The sequence below is a fragment of the Geotrypetes seraphini genome, chromosome 7 (assembly GCF_902459505.1).
Source record: "Geotrypetes seraphini chromosome 7, aGeoSer1.1, whole genome shotgun sequence".
Classification (NCBI taxonomy): domain Eukaryota; kingdom Metazoa; phylum Chordata; class Amphibia; order Gymnophiona; family Dermophiidae; genus Geotrypetes; species Geotrypetes seraphini.
Genome location: NC_047090.1, coordinates 48,690,857 through 48,714,312, shown reverse-complemented (window position 1 = coordinate 48,714,312; position 23,456 = coordinate 48,690,857). Strand labels below are relative to the sequence as shown.

The 23,456-nt window shown below is 43.4% G+C and overlaps 2 protein-coding genes across 6 annotated transcripts in view; one reads left to right on the top strand and one right to left on the bottom strand.

Annotated features, from left to right (window-relative positions):
• BCL2L13 (BCL2 like 13) overlaps nucleotides 1-8,743 on the bottom strand; it is a 169,043-nt gene extending 160,300 nt beyond the window's left edge. Inside the window, exon 1 of one of the 5 annotated variants that reach the window (XM_033951700.1) lies at nucleotides 8,513-8,743. The gene's annotated coding sequence lies outside the window, so the exon portion shown is untranslated. Of the gene's footprint in view, nucleotides 1-7,596; nucleotides 7,722-7,903; nucleotides 8,066-8,512 lie in introns of those variants that run through there. The other 4 variants (XM_033951699.1, XM_033951698.1, XM_033951703.1 and 1 more) reach the window with 4 other exon arrangements.
• An 8,433-nt stretch (nucleotides 8,744-17,176) lies between these two features.
• The window catches only part of ATP6V1E1 (ATPase H+ transporting V1 subunit E1), a 72,314-nt gene continuing 66,034 nt past the window's right edge, over nucleotides 17,177-23,456 (top strand). Inside the window, exon 1 of the mRNA XM_033951761.1 lies at nucleotides 17,177-17,404. Coding sequence (XP_033807652.1) covers nucleotides 17,372-17,404 — 33 coding nt within the window. The 5' untranslated portion in view covers nucleotides 17,177-17,371. The remainder of the gene's footprint in view (nucleotides 17,405-23,456) is intronic.

The following is a 23,456-nucleotide window of genomic DNA, read 5'->3' as shown; positions in this document are numbered from 1 at the left end:
AATATACAAAAACATGATCAAAGAAAAACGCACTAAACATTATGCAAAAAAAATTGGTACTTCAAAAGTAAACAGCAAAGAATTATTCAAACTAGTAAAAACTATAACCGACACAACACAAATATTAAAAAAGGACTCTGAGCCCACTCCATCGACTCAAACCCTAGCCAACTACTTTCAAAATAAAATCACTGAGTTAAAAGTAACTCTACCCACATCCACAACAGATGCCCTTCAATTCCTGGAACCTCATGACCAAGACACCAGAGTAGATATGATATGGGACCACCTCGAACATCCAAACTGGCAGCAGTTCCTAAATCTATTTAACAAGTACACCAAATCCAACTGCCTACTCGATGCATGTCCCCCTAAAATCATGACAGCTGCCCCTCTAGAATTTAAAAAGGAACTTTTTGCATGGCTAACATCCGCTCTTGCAAGCGGAACATTAAAGAAAAAAATGGGACACATACTAATCACCCCAATCCCCAAAGACCAGAAAGCATCCTCGGCTCTAACATCCAATTTCAGACCCATAGCAAGCATTCCCCTCTTCACAAAGATACAGGAAGGATTGGTCAACCTCCAACTAGTCAACTACCTGGACAAATTTAACCTCCTTAGCGAACACCAATCAGGATTCAGAAAAGGATACAACACAGAAACTGTCCTAGTCTCCTTACTGAATCACCTTTATGATCTCTTTAGCAAAGGCAAAAGCGCACTGATCCTACAATTACCGTATTTTCACGCATATAACGCGCGCGCTATACGCGTTTTTACCTACCGCGCATACCCCTCGCGCGTTATATGCGTGAGCGCGGTATACAAAAGTTTTAAAACATAGTTCCCACCCCGCCCGACGCCCGATTCACCCCCCCAGCAGGACCACTCGCACCCCCACCCCGAACGACCACTCGCACGCGCTCCCACCCGCACCCGCATCCACGATCGGAGCAAGAGGGAGCCCAAGCCCTCTTGCCCGGCCGACTCCCCGACGTCCGATACACCCCCCCCCGGCAGGACCACTCGCACCCCCACCCCGAACGACCGCTCGCACGCGCTCCCACCCGCACCCGCATCCACGATCGGAGCAAGAGGGAGCCCAAGCCCTCTTGCCCGGCCGACTCCCCGACGTCCGAGACATCCCCCCCCCCCGGCAGGACCACTCGCACCCCCACCCCGAAGGACCGCCGACTTCCCGACAATATCGGGCCAGAAGGGAGCCCAAACCCTCCTGGCCACGGCGACCCCCTAACCCCACCCCGCACTACATTACGGGCAGGAGGGATCCCAGGCCCTCCTGCCCTCGACGCAAACCCCCCTCCCTCCAACGACCGCCCCCCCCCCCAAGAACCTCCGACCGCCCCCCCAGCCGACCCGCGACCCCCCTGGCGACCCCCACGACCCCCCCAACCCCCCTTCCCCGTACCTTTGGTAGTTGGGCCAGAAGGGAGCCCAAACCCTCCTGGCCACGGCGACCCCCTAACCCCACCCCGCACTACATTACGGGCAGGAGGGATCCCAGGCCCTCCTGCCCTCGGCGCAACCCCCCCCCCCCCCCAACGACCGTCCCCCCCAAGAACCTCCGACCGCCCCCCAGCCGACCCGCGATCCCCCTGGCGGCCCCCACGGCCCCCCCACCCCCCTTCCCCGTACCTTTGGTAGTTGGCCGGACAGACGGGAGCCAAACCCGCCTGTCCGGCAGGCAGCCAACGAAGGAATGAGGCCGGATTGGCCCATCCATCCTAAAGCTCCGCCTACTGGTGGGGCCTAAGGCGCGTGGGCCAATCAGAATAGGCCCTGGAGCCTTAGGTCCCACCTGGGGGCGCGGCCTGAGGCACATGGGCCCAACCCGACCATGTGCCTCAGGCCGCGCCCCCAGGTGGGACCTAAGGCTCCAGGGCCTATTCTGATTGGCCCACGCGCCTTAGGCCCCACCAGTAGGCGGAGCTTTAGGATGGATGGGCCAATCCGGCCTCATTCCTTTGTTGGCTGCCTGCCGGACAGGCGGGTTTGGCTCCCGTCTGTCCGGCCAACTACCAAAGGTACGGGGAAGGGGGGTGGGGGGGTCGTGGGGGTCGCCAGGGGGGTCGCGGGTCGGCTGGGGGGGCGGTCGGAGGTTCTTGGGGGGGGCGGTCGTTGGGGGGGAGGGGGGTTTGCGTCGAGGGCAGGAGGGCCTGGGATCCCTCCTGCCCGTAATGTAGTGCGGGGTGGGGTTAGGGGGTCGCCGTGGCCAGGAGGATTTGGGCTCCCTCCTGGCCCGATATTGTTGGGGAATCGGCGGTCCTTCGGGGGGAGGGATGTATCGGACGTCGGGGGGGGGGCATCAGGCTTTCAGGATGGGGACAGACCTTCAAGGGGGGACAGTGCACGGAAGTCAGGGGGGGTGAACGGAGAGTCGGGACAGCGCACGGAAAGTCAGGGCGGGCGAAAGGAGCGTCGGGCAGCATGCGCGGTATACCCGTGAGCGCGGTATACCAAAGTTTTTGTACATATCATCGTGATTTCTGCGCGCTATACCCATGTGCGCGTTTTATACGGGTGCGCGTTATTTGCGTGAAAATACGGTAGATCTCAGCAGCGCGTTCGACCTGGTAGATCACGAAATCATGCTACGGTGCCTTGAAGCAATGGGAATTACAGGAAAGGCAAAGAAATGGTTCCAAGAATTCCTAACAAACAGATCCTACCAGGTAATCAGTAATGGAAACTTCTCCAAACCATGGAAAAACCCATCAGGCGTGCCTCAAGGCTCCCCCCTATCACCCACTCTTTTTAATATCTATATCGCCTCCCTAGGTCACCTACTACAAAAACTAAATTTAATACACTACATTTACGCGGACGACATATCCATCCTTATACCCTTAAACGACATCACAAAAGACATTGTAGATAACCTCACAAACACAATGACCGAAATCGATAAATGGACCACTACTTTCAAACTAAAACTAAACGCTGAAAAAACAAAAGTCTTCCTGGCTAGTCCTAATGACACTATTACGAGAACATCGCTAAAAATAAACAACCACGAATACCCAATCTCCAACAACATAAAAATACTGGGTATCACTCTTGACACTCACCTAACTATGACTGACCACACAAATTCACTAGTGAAAAAAAATGTTTTTACACGCTATGGAAACTAAGAACCATAAAAAAATACTTCGACCCTACATCATTCAGGTTGCTGGTACAGGCACTGACCCTATCCCTCCTTGACTACTGCAATATCATCTACCTGGGCATCCCACAAAAGACAATAAAAAAACTGCGATTAATACAAAACACCGCCGTCCGCCTAATTTTCGGACTAAGAAAAAACGACCACATCAGCCCCTACTATAAAAAGCTGCATTGGCTTCCAATAGAAGCGAGAATTCTTTTCAAATTTGCTTGCACCTGTTTCAAGCAAGCCTGGGGACTAGCACCACCATACCTACAAACTCACTTCAGCCTACACAACCCCACTAGAACGACCAGAAACAAAAACATCTTTGCTTACCCAAAGACTACAGGCTGCAGATACAAATCCTTCTTGGACAGAACATTTAAGTTCCAAGCGAACAGACAGCAAATCTGGCTGAAAAACCACATAAACGAACCCAATACGACTTATAATACATTCCGCAAATCGATCAAAACCGCCCTATTCGCAAAATTCATTGACTAAAACAGTCCCCTCCCCCACTAGTACTCCCCTCCCCAACAAACGCCTTTCTCTCTCGCAAGAAGCCCCCCAACAAACGCCTTTCTCTCTCTCAAGAAGCCCCTCCTTTTCTGATCTTCTCTACCCTTAGAACTCCAACTTATGGATGTCCTAAATCTCTCAGATATTCTTTGCCCATAGATCCCCAACTTAACATGTAAGTTTCCCATCTAGACTATCGTACTGCATTAAGACTCCTTGTACGGTATTATATTTAGACTTATTATAGGTTATTGTATTTAGACTCACTGTATTATTTACTATTATATGTTATTGTATTTAGACTCACTGTATTATTTACTATTGTATTTAGACTGTATTATATGTTATTGTATTTAGACTGTATTATATGTTATTGTATTTAGACTCACTATATTGTTTTGTAAGTGGATCTATGATATCGTATTGTATTAAGATGTTTGCTATTCGCTGAATGTCCAGCCTTCTTATAATGTAAACCGCCTAGAAGTCGCCTGACTATGGCGGTATAGAAAAATAAAGTTATTATTATTATTATTATTATTATAAGTATAGGGAAATCACTTACAGTCAGGACTCATATGTCCTTTGCACGAGAAATGGGTGTTGGATAACTTTGCCCCTTAAATTAAGTAATATTACAAGAACTGTTATGTTCTTACTCCAGATCCCTCTAATAATCATTTTTGTTTAAAGTGAAATATATGCAATAATAGAAGAAAACAGGCGTGGGAGAGAACTTTTTCATATTATTGTAAATTGGTTGAATCACAGAAAAGCAGTATATCAAATCTTTGACCCTTTACTGTAATGCCATTCATCCAACCAATCTTCAGCCAAGATTTAAATAACCAAGTAGGAAAAGATGATTTGTCTCTTGATAATGTTCTACTGTTTACATTTTCAGTGCAATTACTGTTAGATTTTAGAAAAATGTTTGGTTATTTTCATAGTTGTATTTGCTTCCCTGTAGATGGGTAATTTTATAAAAGGTCATCTAATGGAATGCTTTACCACTGTAGCTTCATGAAGTGAATTTTTATTCACGATTTAAGGAAGGGTTAAAAACACTACTTCTCTCAGGAATTTCCTCCTGACTGATCCTGCTTGCTGTTGGGTTAGTGGGGGATCCTTGTCATACTGACAATCTTGTCTATAGCACTACCCACTCCTCTTATTGTATGGCCACTATGTGATATGGATAATATGATTGTAACCTGACTTCTTTCTGTCTTATCCCTATCCTGTTACTATTTACCCTTACATTTATGGCTGTGAACTGCTTAGATCAACTTTATTTGTTATACCATCCACTGAAGGCCTATTTCCAGACAGTTTCATAAAACACATAGATCAAACCACAGAGAATGTGATTCAACCCAAACTCCATCCCTGAACACACAACACTTTCTTTTTACCGTGTATACTTTTATATGTGTAACCTGACAATTAGAGGATAACTACATTTTGGTTTATATGTGTAACCCCTGTGACAATTTTTTAAAAGGCCTTTACATGTTAAAATTTCTTTATAAAGTTACCCCAGTGCGTTTCCCCTCTTTTACATAAAGCTCATTGGTTACCAATAGAACTTAGGATCACCTATAAAATTCTTCTACTAACTTTTAAAACCAGAGTAAATAATCAGCCAGAATTTATTAATAACTTACTTATCCCATATAATCAAACTAGGACTTTAAGATCTACAGTTCACAACCTTCTTACCATCCCCTCATTGAAACATATAAGCACAATGAGGACTACAATTTTCTCTATTAGCGCCCCTTCTCTTTGGAACAGTATCCCAAATTACTTACGTGAAAAATCAACTCTTGCCAATTTAAAAGTGAAGTTAAAGACATTTCTCTTTCTCGATGCTTTAGTAACTTAAACTGTCCTTGTAGGGGCGACTTAGATTCAAGAAAGGTTACCTTCAGTTCCCCCTCCCTTTGTTATTCTTCCCCTTGTGTGTTCTCTTTCTCTCTATCAATTGTAGTTCTAACCCTTCTTCCCTTTTGTTCCTGTATGTCACTGTCTTTAAAAATTGTCATTTCCCCTGGTCTGTTTCTGTTTAAAATGTATTTTATTTGGCACATTTGTACACCACCTAAAAGGCTTGATTGGGCGGTATAAGACATTTTAAAGAAACTTGAAACTTCATACTGAAGCAAATGAACCACTGAGCCCAGCACCCTGTCTCCAGCAGCTACCCTGTTTGTATACCTATTTGATCTTATAAAGAAACTTTGCAAATTGTACTTTCTACACGTAATGATCACATTTCCCGATTTGGGTATTAATTGTACTGTAATATATTTGTATGTCACCTGTTTTAGACTGGCAGTATGACGACAAGAACAGAAAACCACCACCTAACTGGATTTAATATTTAAAAATACATTTAAGTAGTTTTAAAATAATTTATATTTAACTGTAGATTCTATAATTAACATTTATATAACAACCAATTTAGAGTTACTAAGAAACAACCTGAGTCTGAGGATGCTATGGAGTTTATAATCCTTGGCCACTAATGAACAGCAAAACCTAGCATGACAGCATACAATAATGTGTTTTTGCGACACCTAATGATCACCACTAGAATGAAAGACAGCAATATAAAATATGAATAAAATACCCTGGGAATAATAGTTAACAAAGGTTCACGTTACCAGATCTCAACTTCAGCTCTGAGTAGTAAGTACTGCAGAAAAATTAGAAGAAAGCTTTGGCATCTATGCCCTTACCCATGTAATTAAAACAAAACAAAAAAAAAGAACAAAAACACAATAAAAATATTCAGATTTGAATAAAACTGTTAATGTCCTTTCTTTAAAAAAAACCAAAACAAACCCCAACAACAAAACAGCTAAATATTTGGAAAAGTATCTTCATAGTTGCATAGCATATAGTAAATGAATAAGACATCATTCATGTTGAAGCTGGACTCAAATGTAATTATTAATACTTTAAAAACTACTTCACCTTTTAAACATGAACTGTTCTGTCTCTAAAAGAAAAGATTATCAGCACCAACCCACAATGCATGTCTAGTGAGCTTTGAAAACCTGCTTCTTAAATTAAAGCATTTGCAACAAATCACATAGAATACCTGACAATAGCTTAACAAAATGACATGAAGGTCATGCCATGTGTTTTGAGAAAAGCAGGATCTGAGTGTTCCCAGCCCACTGCTTAACATTAGAAGCTCGACTTCAGATCCTATACACAATTTCCTACCTTGGAACACTCAAACTCTAATGTCAAGCCTTTGGGTGGAATTCTAGCATATAAGGTGAAGTCACACAAAATGTCCAAAATAAAACTTCATCACTTTGAAAGTTATATTTAATTACAATGGTTAAAACTCAAATTTTCATACGCCATATGTGATCAATATTTTAGTCCATTATTCTCTAACATTACACGATTTTTTTTTCCACGACCATGACAAACTGTCTTCTTACATTACAGGCTTTTATATACAGTGTTTAGATGCAATAACAATTCTTGTAATTAATTACAATTCGTCTTGATACCTAGAAGTTTCGTCATCTTAACAAACAAAATGATTAGCTCTTGTCCCCCTGCCAAAACTCTTCGCTCTGCGGGAAAGAGCTCTACCGACCCCTGCAAAAACCTGATGCATTTTCTGACATCTTGGGAATGCTACAGGGTCTCTCCATTAACAGAAAATTAAATAGCTCCAGGAAAACTTCAACACTCACAATCGTGGGGGTTTTTTTTACAAATACAATCTCATTCAATAAATTCACAAAAAACAACAACCCACAATTTACTGCACTAACGGATAGCACGATTTTTCCGTTCAATCGTTCTCCACGTCCTTTGCACCGTTTCCCCCCCTCCCCCCAGACTCTGTTACACGGCAGAACCTGCTGGGATTCTCAGAGAAGGGCAGAGTCCGCCGGCGGGGACAAAAACTTTGCGGCCCAGGGATGGTTTTGCCTCTCTGCAGCCAGGCCCCAGCACCAGCCCACTCAGGCGCGGCCCCCTGTCCCAGGCCCAACTGATCAGGCGCCGGCTGGAGTCGTGGGGGGGGGGCAGAGCACCCCCCCCCCCCCAACACTGCACCCAGGGCTCTGGCCCTTATCTGAGGAACTGCCCTAGTTTAAAGTCTATCCTAAAGCCATTTCCATAGCGTGACCCTCACCAGCCAGGTCTCTATTACCTGACCTTTACCTGGGTCCAGGAGGTCAGGGTCAGCGCACAAGTACGCCCGCTGTGCCTTCGCCCCGTTGCCCTAGGACTGAGAGGCGGCCATGATGGGACTGGCTGAGAGCGCGCGGGGTCTCGTCCGCTACGTCATAGCGCAACGGTCACGACGGAGCTGGCTTTGACTGCGCAAGGGGCGTTACCGTTAGCGTGGGAGCGCGGCGGCCACGATGAGCCAATCCCCCAACACGCTAAAGCAGGGACGTCGAACTCCCGAATACAAAACACAGGCGAAGTCGCGGGCCAGACCCCGCCCATCTCCGCCCCAGACCCCGCCCCCATAATAGTTTTTCCATTCGTTTTTCAGATATACACACATATTAACAACACAGAATGGTTAACCACAAAATTAAACTACACAAAGCACACTGTACGCTTCTCAACACAGGACCAAAACCTAAAAGTACTAATATATACAAACAAACCCTAAGAGTCAAGACTCTGTATGCTGTACAACCCTAGAGAAAAAGAAACAAATGCATTTCTAACCTGAACAGTGCAAAATATAGCAGATGTAAATTCTCAAAACTGACACAATTCAATCGCTAAATTTAAAATAAAATTATTCCCCCCTACCTTTGTTGTCTCCCTCCCTCCATGCTGTGCCTCAATTAAGTGCTTCCGTCTGGCGGGTGACTTACCTTCTGGCCTGCTCCCACCTGGCCGTTTTATGCTGCCCGCAGTGCGATGTGCGTTTTCATTGGCATCCCTAGTGTTTTCTGGCCAGCTCCCTCTTCCTCACTGCCACAGTGTGTACAAAGCCGCATGCAGTGGCTCCTCACACATCCTGTGCCTCATCTGAAAGCCTTCCCTCTGACACTGTGACATTTCTCCCCTCCTTCCCATTTATGTTTAGGGGCCTTCAGGTCCGTAATTACCCTGTATGTAATTGTCGTCAATCTATAAATTTTTATATAAAGATATGTCTTAATTGTTAAATTTGTTTAAATGTTATTTTAAACCTTGTACAACGCTTTGTAGTATCGATAAAGCGTTTAATCAAAAATTTGAATAAACAATAAGGCTTCCAGTTCAGGTGCAGAATAAACAATAAACAATAAGGCTTCCAGTTCAGGCGCAGAACGTGCGTAGGAACCGCCGCCTGCGGCTTTGTGCACTGCGGCAGTGAGGAGGAAGGAGAAGACCAGAAGATAACACCGGGGCGGCAACAAAAACGCTGCATCGATCACACCGCGGGCTACATAAAACAGTCAGGCGGGCCTTGAGTTTGACACCTGGGCTCTAAATCAATATAGTAAACACATAACCATCCCACCCCGGCTCTGTAGTGTACCTCGTGCAGGACTACAGACGAGTTTTCAGAGAAGAATGTTGACCTCTGTGTACTTGTACTGCTCTTAGTGATTATGCCACGTTTAATTATATTAGAAGTATTGTTAAACTTAATTTTTGTTTGCTTTGATGCCCCATAATATCCATGGATGGGTCAAAAAGAAGTCCTCATTGGACAATGTGGTTACAGAGGGAGTTTAAATGTTATACTGTTTTATGCCCTATTTTCTATGATTTATGTGTCTGTTTAGATTAGCTAGACTGACACTTGAAATTTGAAGCTGTGATCTCCAAAGATGGGAACCACTTAATCTTGTATTTAATTATAAGGTTTTCCCTACGAAAGAGAGCTGCAACCACCAATATGTGCTTGGTGATCCAATGGAAGACTGCTACTACCTGCAAGATAGACTTGTCTCTGATACAGGCAGTGTTGTTCAAAGTACTTGTCAAAGTAAAAATACATGTTTTGGGGTTTTTTTTAATACTTAAGTAAAAGTTCAAATACAGTGAAAAACATTAAAAAATTTACTAAAGCAAAAAGTTATTGCCCAATACTTTTTGAATAAAAAGTAAAAGTATCAGAAGTACAATGAAGGCAGCTACTGTTATTTTTATCCCAATAATTGTATTGATTTACAATTTAATTTGCTTTGCTTTTAGTACAACTACATTTTAAAAAATGACTGTCACTTGTGCAAGTGTGCTTGTGAGTGATTATCAGCACAGCTAAAAAGGTGTTCAACAACTGCACTGACACACAGGGTCAGTCTAAGGACATCACCAACAAGTGTACCTGCATATCTCTGAAGAAAGTGCATTGCTCAATTTGAGTAAAGTTCCTCCAACTCAGGCCAGGTTTAAATATTAGTGTTATCTTTTGATCGGATCAGAATTATTGAGCAAGGGAATATCTATCTGAAACAATTGACTTCTGAATAGCAAAAAATATTTTATTATCATCTACATTAGAAGCAGTGTGGTTTAATTAATCACCTGCATCTTCATTATCATCGTCGTGCTGGACAATTATAGAGAAGGTTTTCACAAAGTTGGAATCATTGTCTGTTGTTGTTCTAATCATTTTTCATGGCAAACTGAATATCGTTGAGAACAGATGCAACAATGTCTTCAGACTTGGGGGCCAGACAAACAGGCTTCCCCTCTAAAGACTATCAGACCAATAGACAGTCACCCCAATATAAAATTTTCCTTGGGATGACCAGCCTCTCCACTGTTCTTACAGGCTATATTCACTGAACAGCAAAATTTAAGACCACTGTTTGCATGATGAGGTTTGCAATAGCAAATCCTGTTTCATGTTTTGCTGTTTGATTTGGTTTACTGAGGAATTGTCCGTCATTTACATTCTGCTTCTGTTTTTCCTTTTTACATTTAACTGTAAGCATCAGATGTAACTAGGCAATAGTGAAAATTGGTGGAATTATAGTTCAGTAAAAGTAACAAATGTTATTCTGTACTTCTTTTCAAGTAAAAATAACAAAATTTTACTCAACTACAGTAATTAGTTACATTTACTTAGTTACTTTACAACACTGGATACAGGGCTAACATTAAAATAAATGTTAGACTAATTCATTGGTCTCAAAACCGTGGTCCATGAGCCGCATGTGGCCTGCCAGGTACTATTTTGTAATGTAATGTAATGTAATTTATTTCTTATATACCGCTACATCCGTTAGGTTCTAAGCGGTTTACAGAAAATATACATTAAGATTAGAAATAAGAAAGGTACTTGAAAAATTCCCTTACTGTCCCGAAGGCTCACAATCTAACTAAAGTACCTGGAGGGTAATAGAGAAGTGAAAAGTAGAGTTAGAGGAAAAATAAAAATAAAATAAACATTTTAACAAGACAGCATTGATCTAAATGCTTTGGAAGGTAGAAGAGAGGAGAGAAAGGAATAGCAGCAGAAGGGGGAGTCGTTGAACAGTAGAATTCTGGAGAAATTTAAATGATAGAAATAGAACAAAACAAAGACAAAAGGCAAAACAATAGATAAGATTAAAGATAAATCATAAGCTGGAAAGAAAAATAAAATAAAACTTTGTCTTCAATCCACGGTTTCAGCGTCAGTGATGAAGTGGAGCAAGTAAGCTTAGGAGGAGCGATTGACGTTTCCAGAAAGGGCTTCTTCAGGGAAGAGACTTGGCAGACAGTCCCAGGATGCCTATGTCTCCTCCCCTGCGATGTTCTCCCATCCATGCATTCCCTCCCAGACACACTGCCCGTGCCCCAGCCGCTCCAAGGAGGCTGCCCCAGATGAGGCCCACGGTGAATGCAGGATTCTCTCCTCTGCGGGAAAGCCGCCCGGAGCCGACAGTCGATCTTCTTAGCGGATTGCATGGGGGGAAGAGTTCACACTCTTGGTAGGATCGGGTCTGTGTGCTCTCTGTAGTTGTGGCTGGTCTCGTTGCTGCTTAGGTGTAAAAGCAGTTGATCTCCACTGCTGCTGATATTTAAAAGCAGGCAGATTGATCTCTCCAATGGACTGCAGGGGGAGGAGTTCACACTCCTGGCAGGATCGGGTCTGTGGGCTCTTGGTGGTTGCGGTAGGTCTCGCTGCTGCTTGTATGTAAAAGCAGTTGTTTTTCTACTGCTGCTGATATTTAAAGCAGGTAGATTGATCTCTTAAACGGGATATAGGGGGAGGAGCTCACATGCCTGGTTGGATCGGGGCAAGGGCTCTTATTATAGGCAGCTGGTCTTGCTGCTACTTAGGTGTTAAAGCAGTTGATCTTCCTAGCGGACTGCAGGAGGTGTGGAACTCACACTCCTGTCATGATCTGGTTTATGGGCTCTTGGTAGTTGCGGTTGGTCCCAATGCTGCTTAGGTGTAAAAGCAGTTGTTCTCCCACTGCTGCTGATATTTAAAAGCAGGTAGATTGATCTATCCAATAGAATGCTGGGGGAAGATCTTATATGTCTGGCTGGATCGTGGCAAAGGGTTCCCGGTAGTGGCGGCTGGTCCTATTGCTGCTTAGGTGTAAAAACAGTTGATCTTCTTATCGAATTGTAGGGGGGGCGGATCTCACATTCCTGGCAGGTTCGGGTCTGTGGGTTCTTGGTGGTTGCGGATGGACCCGCTGCTGCTTAGGTGTAAAAGCAGTTGTTTTCCCAATGCTGCTGATATTTAAAAGCAGGCAGATTGATCTTTCCAACAAATTGTATGGTGAAGAGCATACACGTCTGGCTGGATTGGGACAAAAGCTCTCGATAGTGGCGACTGGTCTTGGTGCTGCTTAGGTGTAAAAGCAGTTGATCTCCTACTTCTGATAATATTTAAAAGCAAGCATATTGATTTTTCCAACGGAATGCTGGGGGCCTCGGTATTATAAAGAATGATTCTTTATGAAAACTTGTGCCTTAAGTGTCTAGCAGTCACATCCGGCGGTTGCTGTAACTTCGCGCAAGTGCTTTCCTACGTCTGTACGCGATTGTGAGGTGGAGTCCAATCACATGCAGATGCAGGAAAGCGCTTGCGTGAGGTTACAGCAGTGAAGTGGGCAATATTCCAGAACGTCCATTGGAGACAGTGCAGCTTGTGCGTGTGTCCGGTGCTGAAGGAGGTGGGAGCTGAAGGTGGTTGCAGACTCGACCACCAGACACATAGGCCCGGATTCTGTATAGGATGCCTGGGAGGGGCATCCTATACAGAATTGGGCCTACACTAACCCCGATTCTGTAATCGACATCCATGTTACAGACACCGGTTACAGAATAGGGTTAGAGTAGACACGGCCGCTAGACTTATCGCACTCACCTGTCTGGCCTACCCCCACCCCCACCCCCGATGATCGCCGTCAGGAGAGTGCCCAACCCCTCCTGCCGGAGGATGCCCCCGACGCCCCCGATTGCCAGTAGGAGGGTGCCCAACCCTTCCTGGAGGATGCCCCCTGATTGCTGGTAGGAGGGTGCCCACCTCCTGCTGGAAGGCTGCCCAGCTGCACAATCGCTGTTACGAGGGTGCCCAACCCCTCCTGCCAGAGGACTCCCCCTCCCCCCCGCTTAGCGTGGATGGGCCGGAAAGGGGCAGGCCTGCCTCATTTAAACGAGGTGGGCCTGCCGGCCGTTCAGTAGCAAGACCCCACCGGCCGGCCAATGATTAGAGGTTATTGGGGGGGAAGGCTAGGGGAGGACGTGGGGGGGGGGTTAGTGTGGTGGGGTCCAGAGGGAGGACCGTCCTCCGGCAGGAGGGGTTGGGCACTCTCCTGCCGACGATCATAGGGGGGGAGGGACAGGCGGTTGTGGTCACTATACGTTTTGCAGCAGGGAAATCCCTTGCCACGATAAGTATAGCGGCCGCGTCTACTTACAATGTAGGCTAGCATACCGGCTATACTGCTTTCTCTGGATGTGGAGGTGTTTGACCGGGTGTCTTGGCCTTACATGATGGCAGTTTTGTGCCGGGTGGGTATCATGGGACCTTATTTACATTGGATTCAAGCTTTGTATCACCAACCGTTATCATAATTGAAAATAAATAGACATTTGGAAAAATTTGAGCTCTCTCGGGGAACACGACAGGGCTGTGCTCTATCACCATTGTTATTTGCATTGGCGTGCCTCATTCGTGAGTCTAGCGAGTTGTCGGGGGTTTCCTTGCCTTCTGGGGAAAACTGAATTTTGCTGTTTGCGGATGATATCCTTTTATCGCTCAGTGACCCTGTGAGGTCTCTGACTGCAATATCAGACATTTTGGAAGTGTATGGTATGGCCTCTGGCTTAAAAATTAACATATTCAAATCAGATATTCTCAATCTCACTCTTAATAGCTCAGAGGTGTCAGCACTCTGACTTCACCATCCATTTTTGTGGGCAGATAAATCACTTCGCTACTTGGGAGTAAACTTAACAAATTCTATTGCTGCTATATATAAATCTAATTTCCTGCCTAAATTACAGGAACTTATGTCTGACCTTGATTACTGGGAGGGCTATAGCACCCCATGGCTCAGCCACATTAATTGAAAAGAGGTGGAATTGGGCGGTCCTGGGGACGTGGCCATGGATCCGGATTTTCCAAAAGGAAAACCTGGTAACCCTATGAAATTCTAAATACCACTCCCGTCTCCACAGATTTGTTGAACAAGTCTTTAATAGGACTCGCCAGAACCTCTCTGAGCTCCCTTAGTATCCTGGGATGGATCCCGTCTGGTCCCATCGCTTTGTCCACCTTCAGTTTTTCAAGTTGCTCATAAACACTCTCCTCCGTGAACGGCACAGAATGTACTCCATTTTCTCATGTAACTTTGCCAGACAATCTCGGTCCTTCTCCAGGATTTTCTTCTGTGAACACAGAACAGAATATTGTGCTCAGTTTTGGAGATCGTATCTGGCGAAGGACGTAAGAAGACTTGAAGCGGTCCAGAGGAGGGTGACGAAAATGATAGGAGGATTGCGCCAGAAGACGTATGAGGAGAGACTGGAAGCCCTGAATATGTATACCCTAGAGGAAAGAAGGGACAGGGGAGATATGATTCAGACATTCAAATACTTGAAGTGTATTAACGTAGAACAAAATCTTTTCCAGAGAAAGGAAAATGGTAAAACCAGAGGACATAATTTGAGGTTGAGGGGTGGTAGATTCAAGAGCAATGTTAGGAAATTCTACTTTATGGAGAGGGTGGTGGATGCCTGGAATGCGCTCCCGAGAGAGGTGGTGGAGAGGAAAACGGTGACATAGTAACATAGTAGATGACAGCAGATAAAGACTCAAATGGTCCATCCAGTCTGCCCAACCTGATTCAATTAAAATTTTTTTTTTCTTAGCTATTTCTGGGCAAGAAACCAAAGCTCTACCCAGTTTTGTGCTTAGGTTCAACTGCCAAAATCTCCATTAAAACCTATTCCAGCCCATCTACACCCTCCAAGCCACTGAAGCCCTCCCCAGCCCATCCCCCACCAAACGGCCATACACAGACATAGACCATGCAAGTCTGCCCAGTACTGGCCTTAGTTCAATATTTAATATTATTTTCTGATTCTAGATCCTCTGTGTTCATCCCACGCTTCTTTGAACTCAGTCACAGTTTTACTCTCCACCACCTCTCTCGGGAGCGCATTCCAGGCATCCACCACCCTCTCCATAAAGTAGAACTTCCTAACATTGCCTTTGAATCTACCACCCCTCAACCTCAAATTATGTCCTCTGGTTTTACCATTTTCCTTTCTCTGGAAAATATTTTGTTCTACATTAATACCCTTCAAGTATTTAAACGTGTGAATCATATCTCCCCTGTCCCTCCTTTCCTCTCTAGGGTATACATATTCAGGGCTTCCAGTCTCTCCTCATGTGTCTTCTGGCGCAAGCCTCCTATCATTTTCGTCGCCCTCCTCTGGACCGCTTCAAGTCTTCTTATGTCCTTTGCCAGATACGGTCTTCAAAACTGAACACAATACTCCAAGTGGGGCCTTACCAATGACCTGTACAGGGGCATCAATACCTTCTTCCTTCTACTGGCTATGCCTCTCTTTATACAGCCCAGCATCCTTGTAGCAGCAGCCACTGCCTTGTCACACTGTTTTTTCGCCTTTATATCTTCGGAAATTATCACCCCAAGGTCCCTCTCCCCGTCCCTGCATATCAGCTTCTCACCTCCCAGCATATACGGTTCCTTCCGATTATTAATCCCCAAATGCATTACTCTGCATTTCTTTGCATTGAATTTTAGTTGCCAGGCATTAGACCATTCCTCTAACTTTTCAGATCCTTTTTCATATTTTCCACTCCCTCTTCGGTGTCTACTCTGTTACAAATCTTGGTATCATCTGCAAAAAGGCACACTTTTCCTTCTAACCCTTCAGCAATGTCACTCACAAACATATTGAATAGAATCGGCCCCAGCACCGAACCCTGAGGGACTCCACTACTCACCTTTCTTTCCTCTGAGCAACTTCCATTAACCACCACCCTCTGGCGTCTGTCCGACAGCCAGTTTCTAACCCAGTTCACCATTTTGGGTCCTAACTTCAGTCCTGACTGACTGAGTTCAAAGAAGCGTGGGATGAACACAGAGGATCTAGAATCAGAAAATAATATTAAATACTGAACTAAGGCCAGTACAGGGCAGACTTGCACGGACTGTGTCTGTATATTGTCGTTGGGGGAGGATGGGCTAGAGAGTAGCTAAGAAGAAAAAAAATTAAATTGAATCAGATTGGGCAGACTGGATGGACCATTCGGGTCTTTATCTGCTGTCATTTACTATGTTACTATATATTCTTAACCTGTAACCCGTTCTGAGCTCTTTGGGGACAACAGGATAGAAAACGAAATAAATAAATAAAGAGCTAAGTGCTCTGCAGTTTATTACAACGCAAAAGCTTCCTATCCTCTTTTTTATTTTTTTTTATTTTTTTTATTTTTTTTTTAATTGTCTATTAAAAGATTTTATTCTCTCAAATATTTTACAAAATATGTTCATTTCAAGCAAAATTACAACTAGTTCTCTCCCCCCCAATACCCCCTTTCAATGGCACTTTAACACACAAACATATATACACCACAACACTTCAACCTCAGGGGGCTCAGGAGGGCACCATGGGATGGCTCCCTAAAAATATCCCTCTTGTTTTCCTCTCACTTCATTAATTTTGAGGGGAGAAAGGGCCAGGAAAAATGAAGACCCCTGAGGGTCCCCTGACTTTATTTAGGCCGGATACCAGAGAAAACAGGACATTGCTGTTTTTTAATTCCCTTTACTATTACATACTGTAAACCGAGTCGAGCTTTCTTCCTATAAAGATGACGCGGTCTTTAAATTTAAGGTTTAGTTGAATAGACCGAGTAAGATTACCAGCTTCTAACCATTTTAGACCTAAGCGAGATAAAAGAAAACCCCAAGCTCTGAGGTCAAAAGCAAAGTCAACTCCGAACTTCCGGCCGACGTTCTGTGTCTCCTAGGTGACGGAGAAGACAAAGGGTCACGTGAGGTCGAGGGGGCCGTTACGCAGCCGCAGTGGTGGGCTTCGCACGGGATGATCAGCTGACGCGTATTGCGTCCAGGGGCTGTAATTTACCGCAGAAGCCGGGGCTGGAGCGTTTGCCTTGTGGATCGTCCGCTGCTCTCGCGCTTTTCCTCTCTCCTCAGCCGTTTAGGCCCTTCGTACTGCGGCGTCATGGCCCTCAGCGACGCTGATGTTCAGAAGCAGGTATATCAAGAGTGGTCCTGGCCATCCGGCCTCCACCCCCCTGTTTGTTGGCTGAAGGGATGGAGAGTGTTTGGGGGGGGGGGGGGGCGCGGCGGTTACTTTAGCTGACATGGGGAGAATTATTGGCGGAGGGTGGGAAAGGAGCTGTGTTTTACTAAAGACTCAATTATTTAATAGGCTGATTTCGTAATGGTTTTACCTTTTCTCCCATTTCAACCATGTTTTCATTCTATTTTTATGTTTTCTTACCTGCATGGTTTGTTTTTTTATCTTGATCAATTTTGTTGAAATGTTTTGTACCTTTTTATTCCTGATCAATTTTATTGAAAATGTATGTATTGTTTTTCTCATGCTGTGAGCCGCTTAGAACCTCCCCGGTATGGTGGCATATAAATAAATAATAATAATAATTATTATTATTATTTTGCGGGGATTTGGGGGCGGTTCGTGTGTTATTTTGGTATTTAGGATGGCTGTGTCACCAATGGGGAACATTTAACTAATAGCCTCTTAAAAACCTGGAAGCAGATTAACGAGGTTCTCACCGGAGACTTTTTACAAAATTAATCCTTAAAGCCTAGGTGGGCTTGTGAACTCTCGAGCATCATCAGTAGGCTCAAAGATACAACTGAGATTTTTAGTGTGATCTAGGAGGACTTTGGAGGGTGATCTCAGTCTGATATGTTTATTTTAAAATTTATTTACCGTTTATTAACTAGGTGGTTTACTTAAACATATACATAACATTCAAATATGAACAGCATTATAATATATTCTTTTTTATATATAATTCTTTATTGATTTTCCATACTTCAAAAGTGAATATATAACATCAATTTAAACACATCTACTTACAATTATATATATAACCACTCATTTTTTAATAACATATTCTCTCTTAAAAATGAACCTTCTTAAAAGTCGTCTTTCTTTATTACTTTAATGTCGGCAGCCATTGAAAAGAGACTTTTCTGCCTTTTTAAATTATTATTATTTTTACTTAATCTGTATCTTAACCAGTGGAGGCTATGATTTTGGAAATATCTGTCTTGATCATCTCCCAAATATCAGGTATTACCGGTTTGATGCAGTTAAATTCTCCTCATTCTCAGAAAGCAGACCTGAGGTTTGTATCCTGACGTGTTTGGAATGTAAGAACCCCTACACTGATATACAGCTTCTGTCTACAGAAATGATAACAAAGATGGAATAGCTTATGAAAGGTGTATAGTGTTTCCATTGGGAAAGTGATTTCAGGAAGTTGATGGTAACAATATCAACATGAAAATTTTATTAATTTATAAAAATAATACAATAATAAGAAATGTGGGCATCTTCAGTTGTTTAGGGACTATAATGTTCTTGTTGAGCTTAACTTTGAATACACCATACAAAATGGATGTCATTCTTAATAAGGGTAGTTTATCCTTAATGAGAGCCTTGCTTTTCTTCTGCTCCACTGGAAATGTACAGTAACTTTGGTTTCTGAAGGTAGAGGACATACTGGTTTTGTTGACAGTAAGCAGTCCCTTTCCTACATGGCTGCTCTGATCTGGATTTGGTCTGATTCACTGTGATATGTGCTGTGAGCATCCAGTTGTCACTGGTGTGTGAGATTCTAATTGTAGGCAGTAGAAGCAGCTTGTTCAGGTTGGAGCTAGGAGCTTCAGGTTGGAGCTAGGAGCTTCAGCTGGAGCATAAACAAGGCATTTGCAGCCAGTGTAAATAGTTGATTTGCTTTCAGAAATTTTAGTTTGGCATTCAGATCCCCTAGAAATTGAATATCCTGCAACTTAATATTTTAGCACAGAATTAAAAAGCAGGGTAGTCACATAGATCGAACAGGAGCGTTTTATTAAAAAAAGAGAAAATTTTAAAGAATATATTTGGTAGAAATTCATTCCTTAGTTTATTGTGTTGTAAAAGTGTGCTTTTGTATGCAGTGTTTTCTCAGGGAGCTTGATAGGTACACACATACCACAGTCAATTGAATAATCCAGACTAGCTAGCATTCATTCACTAATAAATGCATTACTAGTGACAAATATTACAAGTTATTTGGTGCATGTATAGAGATATATGGAATGGAGAAGTAATCTGATGATCAGAATAAGCAGGCTGAGAACCAGGGAAGCTGGATTTAAATCCCACTGTGGCTTCTTGTGATCTTGGGCAAATCGCATAACACTCCATTCCTCAGTTACAAACATTAGATTGTAGATTCTCCAGGGCAAGGAAAAATATTAATTATACTTGAATGTAACTTGCCTTGAACTACACTTGAAAATGGTGTGAACTAAATCAATCCCCTCCCTTTCCCTCATCAAAATGAAGAGCCTGCAGAACTGAATGTGCTGAGTGTTGTTGGCTCTTTCGTATGTTTATCAAAACTTCCACTTCTGTACATTTCAGTTCCAGAAAGCTTTGGTAGTCCTATACCCAGAAACAAAAACAGATAATGTAATTGACTGAACTCTTCCCATCCTCTTCTTGCTTTCTAATACATTTTTTTATTTTTTATTTTTATTTGCTCAATTATTTAGCCCGTCCTCCCAAACGAGCCCAGAACGGGTTTCAAAGTACATATATGAGGGGCTCCTGAAAAGTTCTCCATCAAGGGCTAAACACTTACCCCCTCTTTTACTAAGGTGCGCTAACAGATTAGCGCGTGCTAATCGCTAACACATCCATAGACTAACATGCACGCATTAGCGTTTAGCGTGTGCTAATCAGTGATTTTTCCAGTTTTTCATTCCGTTGGAAAAATATGGAATGAAAAAAGTAGAAAATCATTAGACTAACCCCCTCTTTTATGAAACTGAGATAGCAGTTTCTAGCGCAGGGAGCCACGTTGAATGGCCTGTGCTGCTACCGATGCTCATAGGAACTCAATGAGCATTGGGAGCTGCACGGGCCATTCAGCATGGCTCCCCATGCTAGAAACTGCTTTCTCAGTTTCGTAAAAGGAGGCCTAAGTGTATAGCCCTCGATGGAGGCTTCCCCAACTTAGTTAGTTGGGCTGAGAACTTTTCAGCGGCCCCTTGTGTCTTTGCTAATATCCACAGCTAACTCTAGACAGCAGTGAAAAGTTATCTGTAGATGTGGTTTGTATCTAAGGTCTCGAGCCATTTTACTATAACTCAGTAGAATCTTTAATTTTGGCTAAACGACTGCCAAATCTAATGTTGCATTGGTATTTACAATGAAGTCTCACCAGCAAATGTGACCAAGAAGATGGGGTGTTTTGGGTTTTTTTTCCTTCCACACACACTTCCTTCCCGAAAGAAAATAGCCTCATCTCACTTCCTTATTTCAGTTTTTTTCCTTGCTACAGCCATAGTTAATCAGATGCACAGACAAGTTGTTAAATACTACATTTTACATCTCTTCTTGGAGATTTTCATTTGTAGCAGTTTATAAATTTTTGCTTTGTTATTTCTGAGAGAAATAAGAAAAAACCTTGTTCGTTCTTCCTTCCCCAATGAAGTATGTACTTAGTAAATATTTTAAGAAAATACAACGAGACATCTCAATTATCCCAGTTGTGATCCTTCATTAAGTAAGGCATTTTAGAATTTTTAAATGTAAATATGAGCAAAAAAAATGAGTTATGGGATATATGTTTATAACCAGAAGGAAATACTATCCCACAGAAAAGCCTAACCAATTCCCCAAATCCCGTACTAAAGAAGACCACAGTTTTAGAGTAGAATGCCAAAATATAATTGACTAAGGGGTCCTTTTACTAAGCTATGGTAAAAAATGGCCTTAGCATTCCCTTACTTGGGTCTTTCCCACAAACTAAGGCCATTTTTACTGCAGCCCATAAAATGACTTTTTTGTAGATTTTTGTATTAATGTCTGTGGTAATGTTGTAATTAAAGAAAAATGTACTGCATGTACACTTACTGCCAGCCATTTTGTAAGCAATAAGGGCTCATGCGGTATCCATGCACTAACCAGTTAGCTTGTGCTAATGTAGCTACACTAAATAATGAGTATGGGAACACCCACATTCTGTCCCTCAGACACACTTCCTCCAAAGAAATTATAATTTTAGCACTTACCACAAGATGCCTCGGCGCATTCAGTTGTATTATACACACATTAGTGCCTAACGAAACATAATAAAAGGGCATCAAAATACATGAAAATAAGAGAATGCTAGGTATAATCAAGAAGGGTATTACTACCAGAATGACAGAAGTTATCCTGCCGTTGTATCGGGCGATGGTGCGCCCGCATCTGGAGTATTGCGTCCAATATTGGTCGCCGTACCTTAAGAAAGACATGGCGTTACTAGAGAGAGTTTAGAGGAGAGCGACACGTCTGATAAAAGGGATGGAAAATCTTTCATACGCTGAGAGATTGGAGAAACTGGGACTCTTTTCCCTGGAGAAGAGGAGACTTAGAGGGGATATGATAGAGACTTACAAGATCTTGAAGGGCATAGAGAGAGTAGAAAGGGACAGATTCTTCAAACTTTCAAAAAATAAAAGAACAAGAGGGCATTCGGAGAAGTTGAAAGGGGACAGATTCAAAACAAATGCTAGGAAGTTCTTCTTTACCCAACATAGAAACATAGAAAGATGACGGCAGAAAAGGGCCATAGCCCATCAAGTCTGCCCACTCTATTGACCCACCCCATTAAGTCTGAATGCTAATGACCTAGTTCCTTAACTCGACCCTCGTAGGGATCCCACGTGGATGTCCCATTTATTCTTAAAGTCGAGCACGCTGGTGGCCTTGATCACCTGCACCGGAAGTCTGTTCCAGTGATCTACCACCCTTTCTGTGAAGAAATACTTCCTGGTGTCACCACTAAATTTCCCTCCTCTGAGTTTGAGCGGATGCCCCCTTGTGACCGAGGGTCCCTTGGGAAAGAATACAGTGGTGCCTCACACAACGAACTTAATTGGTTCCAGGAGCAAGTTTGTTATGCGAAAAGTTCGTTATGTGAAACGCGTTTTCCCATAACAATACATGATAAAAAAAATAATTCGTTCTGTAGCATAAAATATGCTAAGATGACATAAAAAAAGATAAATTTTTTTGTTATTATTTTTATTTAGATACATCTAAAAACATAATTGTTTTTTAAAAGTACCTTTCTTATTTCTAATCTTAATGTATATTTTCTGTAAACCGCTTAGAACCTAACGGATGTAGCGGTATATAAGAAATAAATTACATTACATTACATTACATTACACACATTTTTTAAATTTAAAGACAGACTAAGTAGAGTCTAATTTTACAGTGAGAGAGGGCAGAGTCTCAGCGGCAAAAACTGGGACTTAACTGTTCATTTTTTTTTTTTTCTAGCATCGGGGAAGCGGCGAGAGTAGCTCCGCTCCCCCCAACGCATCAGCAGTAGGTGCCGGGCCCCTGCAAGCCGACGGTCCGCCACTGCACAGGGAGCCAGGCGGAGAGAGGGCAGTTAAGCGCAGTGCCTGCGCGGAAGGATGCAGCTCGGGCGACTTCGTTGTGTGAAACGAAGTTCGTTGTAGGAAGCAAGACATGAAGTTCGTTGTGCGCAGCGTTCGCTGTGCGAGGCGTTCGTTATGCGAGGCACCACTGTATATCGTTTTCCACCTCGACACGACCCGTGACGTACTTAAATGTCTCAATCATGTCACCCCTTTCCCTGCGCTCCTCTAGGGTATAGAGCTGCAGTTTGCCCAGTCTTTCTTCGTATGAGAGACCCTTGAGCCCCAAGACCATCCTAATGGCCATCCTCTGGACCGACTCAGCTCGAAGCACATCTTTCCGGTAATGTGGCCTCCAGAATTGCACACAGTATTCCAGATGGGGTCTCACCATGGTTCTATAGAGTGGCATTATGACTTCAGGTTTACGGCTGACGAAGCTTCTATTGATACATCCCATCATTTGCCTTGCCTCAACGTGTGGTAGACACCTGGAATGCGCTTCCAGAGGACGTAATAGGGCAGAGTATGGTATTGGGGTTCAAGAAAGGATTGGACATTTTCCTACTAGAAAAGGGGATAGAAGGGTATAGATAGAGTACTGTGCAGGTCCTGGACCTGTT